Source organism: Penaeus monodon, chromosome 7 (genome assembly GCF_015228065.2).
Source record: "Penaeus monodon isolate SGIC_2016 chromosome 7, NSTDA_Pmon_1, whole genome shotgun sequence".
Lineage (NCBI taxonomy): Eukaryota > Metazoa > Arthropoda > Malacostraca > Decapoda > Penaeidae > Penaeus > Penaeus monodon.
In genome coordinates, this window is record NC_051392.1 from 12989952 (window position 1) to 12994951 (window position 5000).

General features: G+C 42.4%; 1 protein-coding gene across 1 annotated transcript in view; it reads right to left on the reverse strand.

Moving 5' to 3' along the window:
• LOC119575101 (repressor of RNA polymerase III transcription MAF1 homolog) overlaps positions 1-4704 on the reverse strand; it is a 25715-nt gene extending 21011 nt beyond the window's left edge. The window contains exon 1 of the mRNA XM_037922510.1: positions 3783-4704. Coding sequence (XP_037778438.1) covers positions 3783-3868 — 86 coding nt within the window. The 5' untranslated portion in view covers positions 3869-4704. The remainder of the gene's footprint in view (positions 1-3782) is intronic.
• Positions 4705-5000: the final 296 nt, after the last annotated feature.

The window sequence follows — 5000 nt, forward strand, 5'->3', positions numbered from 1 at the left end:
GAGGAAAGGAAGGAAGGAAAAAGAAAGTAGAGAGGGAAGAAGAACGAGGAACAATTCGGCATCAACAAATCGAAGAAAATAAAGTGTTTAAAAAAAAGAAAACGTTTGCAATGCCCGAACACCAACGCCAACAACAGAGCACAAAAACAGCACAGAAATAAAAGATGTCGATTCCCAAAACGTCAAGCCACGCACAACACGACAGCATTCTGTGATACCTGACGCAGCTCAAAACAAGAAGGCAATTGGATCGTGTTTACACCGCTTCTACCGGATGACCTCAGGGGGTCACGCGAGAGAGGAGAGGGAAAGAGGAAGAGGAGGGAGAGAGAGGAGGAGAGGAGGGGAGGGAGTGAGGAAAGGAGTGAGGAAGGGAAGGAAGGAGGGAGGAAGGGAAGGAGGGAGAGAGAGAAAGAGAGGGGGAGAGTCGCACATCTCTCTGGATTGCGCAGCCGCCACACACCTGCAGCAACACATGTTTCTTAACACCTGCTCTTGTACACAGCCAAAGATTCTAAACAAAGAAATGAGGTTATAGTTTATGTGGACCAATGAGTGAGAGCGCGAGTGAGTGCGTGTGCGTGTGTAGAGAGAGAGAGAGAGAGAGAGAGAGAGAGAGAGAGAGAGAGAGAGAGAGAGAGAGAGAGAGAGAGAGAGAGAGAGAGAGAGAGAGAGAGAGAGAGAGAGAGAGATGGGGGGGAGGGAGGGAGAGAAGTCAACTTTCAAAGAACAAATATGTAACCGTTTGTCCGCATCCTGTAGACTCCCATTCCGCAAACGCACTGCAAAAACTGAGTACTCGATAGTGAACCTAAATACCCATACTAAGTTAAGTTAAATTCATAATTCCAGCATAGCTTTCCCTCAACACGTTCATTTATGAGAATGAACATAGCATAAAAGTACCCAGGATGGCGCGGTACGCATACGCGCCTGCAGCGATGCGCACCTGAATACATGCCCACCGTTAGCAACAAGCTGTCCGGCCCGCCCGTCCGCCCGCACGTACGTACTCGTAGTTGGCCCGGTGCCAGCGCCGAACCCCGCCCCCCGCACACGCCCGTCGCCTATCGCCATGGCAGCAGGCAGGTGAAAAAACGGCGACGATAAGCTATCTATCCGGGAAGATCCACCGCGCGGGAAGAGAGAGAGAGCGCCGTGTCTCGATAACGAAGCCATGAAAACAAAGCAAACAGGCACGCTAGCTCGGGAGTCCAGGGGAGATAACTACGGCTCGGGGTCATGACCGCCGGTAGAACGGCACAGGATGAGATCGAGTCACGGCGTAGAAAAGAGGGGGTAGGAGGAGGCGGAGGGGGGGGATTATCTCTCCAGTGACTTGATATTGCTGTTTTGGGGGATGATGTCACCCAGTATAACATGTTAGATGTTAGGTTTACTGCGCATAATAAAGCTAGGGAAGACACACACCCATGTATATATGCATGCACACTGCGTACATGTTACATACATGCATATATTCATACATACACGCATGCATGTAAGCAGTAAGCATGCTTCGACGGAAGCACCCGACACCATCAATCATTACCCTTTGACCTTACTTCCCCACCCCCCTCAATCTTCCATTCCCATTTCAAAGATCCAATACCCCTCCCCAGCCTACTCCCCCGCATTCCCTGGTTCCTCCAGCTGTTCGCTCACGGACTGGATAATCCGGCAGATGATGAGCGAAAATCACCACCGTGGGTTTTGTTGATGATGGGGACGGGGAGGGGGTCAGGTAAGCGGTTGGCAGCAGCCCTTGATGACGTATTTAATGGCTCGCGTACCACTAATTACCTCAAGTTGCCAGATCGATAAAAAAAAAACTTTTCTATATTTCACTTCCTTCATAATACTTTCTTCATCAATAAAGCCCGATCCAAATACCTATCACTCAACCAAAAATCGTCAACCCTCGCGTGTGGCTTCGATAACAATAAACGGTGTATCTGTTTACGAGCCGAACAAAACACGTTCGCAACCTGACGACCCTTGGCAATCCTTACACCTCATGTGACCAAATTAATCCCGCGGAAAAGGAATCTTAGTCTAAAGAACTACTAAAACACTCAGGTCCGCGCCAACGTTTGCCTTTGTCCAAATAATTCCTTGTACACGGATACAAGGGAATCTAGTTCCTCACGCGTACCCTGTAACCTTCAGGCTGTGAAATTTAAACGAGTTGTTTTGTTTTACCCGTATATACTTTCAGGCTGTGAAACTAGTGAAATTTCTTTTGCTTTTGTTTTATTTTGCATAGCTTACTCGTGTTATTAGTATCTACTTCCAACTATCTCAAATAACATCGACTAAACCCAGGTCCAAATAAACAAAAGATATTCTCCATTTTACTTCATTAAGTTATGTAGTTACCAAGCCCCTCAGGGTTCATTTCCCTAGGCCGAAAATATACCACAGCGCTGGCACAGCCTTCCTCTAACCCTCCAGGTGTTGCCACTAGCTTGTGACAGTTGGTGGGTGTCAGCCAAGTACCGTCACACCTTCAGCCTATACAAGGTCACGCCTATTCCAAGGTAAGCACCTTACTACATCACATAATGAGCGCTAACTCCATTGTCAGCCTGCTTTAATTATGAGCCAAGAGGAAGAAGGGAGAGAAAGAGGAGAGAAAAGGGAGAAAGTGAGAGACGACTATACAAATCTTGGCAATTGTCTATATCATAGCCCGAGTTGCAAGCTAAGTATCTCAGCTGTTTCTCATTTTATGTAGAGGAATCATCTTGTTTGAAAAACAAAAACCGCATTTCAACATAATCGCATTGCGTTATCACTACTGAACAAGCAAAACAGATGAGATACGCGGTGCGGCATTTCTTCTGAGATCAAGAGATACCTGTCAAAATTAGGATAACATGAGAAACTGTCAATCTCCATCTTTTCTTGCCCTTAATTTGTTGTGCCACTCATAAGTCATTCTCTGACCGTTTATCAATATTATTAATCAGTTACAATACATTTAGCTAAAGAAATAAATCTCAGTCTAAACTAAATGTAATCCCAGATCAACGAATATGCAAATACACACATAAATATGCTTAAATGCACAACAATCAAATGAAATGACGAGGGTCTTTTGGGGAGACTTGCGTAAGATTAAAATATTTAAATTTTTATTAATTCGTTCACGCATATTAAACAGCCGGTAAACACCAAAAAAATGATGTCTTTGTCTAGAAAAGTAGTTATAAGACTTTCCTTTTCAGTTACTGGAGTGCAGTAAAAATAAATATAAATTACAAAATCGAGATTAAGCAATGTGTGCGTCTCTTGATTGCGAAATCTTGAGCTCACCCAGGGAGAGACACTGTGGAATTACATTAACCTCTTCCAGAAATATATCTGATGTATCTTCAATACAGATAATAAATCAATGACCTTAAACCGATCACCGTTTGCGATAATTATTCTAACAACTCCCCGATTAATTACCTAAATTTCATTACATTTAATTATCTACAATATACACAAACCTAAAGGTCGAAATCAGATCTTATGACATACCTATCGATCTGAAAACACGAAAGTTTAATAAGAAAAAAAAAAATCATTAGTCAGATTATACTGAAAAATAAAACCCGGGATAACCTTTACTGACCTTAAAAATCAAATTTATAGCTGGAGTCGAAGTCGATTCTAAATATAATTTTAAATACATCTACCTGAACATAATGACAATCTGACCTAATTAGCCTAGTTATATTTACGTTAAATTTAAATTTTGCCATAGTAATTACATGGAGATGACCTTTACTGACCTGCCCATGATGCAGCCGTCAACGGTGTCAAAACTCAAGGCGCTGTTTATGGCCTCAAAACCCGAAGATTCTGGAAGCAGCTTCATGATGTCTTCGTTATTTAGGGGATCAAGAGACGAAGAAAATAACCTTCGCTTTTGCTGTATGGCGACTTGAGTAGTTGAGAAAATATCGAATTCGCGATGAGTTTTCGATGGAAGTGGGGATATCTTCCAATTTCTTTGTTTATTCTTGTTGGATTTTCTTTATTATGCTTTTCCCGATTTTCACCAATTTCTTCCGAGTATTCTTGATTGTCTGTTTTTTTCTCCCTTTTTTCTTTATCTCTTGAATTAACAGTTTTGTTATACGAGTGAAAGTCTCGAGGATGATCTGGCAAGGCCGCCGATGATGATGAAATTTAACTTATGTTACTTAACTTATCTATTTTACTCAATATGCTACTTATCTTGTTTATTTTATTGCAACTTAACTTCACACACGAACCTCTCGCTCTCGCTTGGCTCAAAGACTTGTACACTTCATCTGCAACGAAGTACTCCCGTTGCACGTTGCTCATAATACCTCGGTTGGAGCGATCAAGAACAGCAGAGAGACGAGAGAACACAGAACGAGAACAGTGACTTCCGGAGTACAGAGGAACCAAAGGAAATTGATGTATTTCTCTTCCTCAACTCCTTCTTCAACTCCTTCGGGTTTGTGTTGCTATGCGCCTGCTCTCCCGCCGGGATTTCAACCTTCTCGGCGACTTTCCTGCTTGTTATTCCACTCACTGGCTCTCGCAGATCCGTAATGGCATCCGCGAGTGGTCACCGTTGCACAGATAAGCGAAAAAATAGACCGATAGTCGTTCAAAAACAGGGAAATGTAGAAACGCGGGCCAATACCTTGAGCGTTATAATGGAAACTCTTCTTCAAGGTTTGTTATTATTGACGTGAGGAAAAATGTCGTACCGTGGGATTTTTTTTCGGGTGTTTGTTCCAGTTATCGCTCGTTTAGCATTTATTTGAGATATTTTGTGGTAGTTCATGAATGAAGTATACCTATATCATAATAGATTAAGCAATGAGATTATATATGGATGTAAACGAAAGCTGGAATTGTGGTCGTACGTCCGACAGCTTTACATTTTTTTAAGCAATGAAATATTTATTCGAATAAATACAGACAAATGATGATGCATATTTAAAGTAAATTTAATTAATTATTCCTAATAA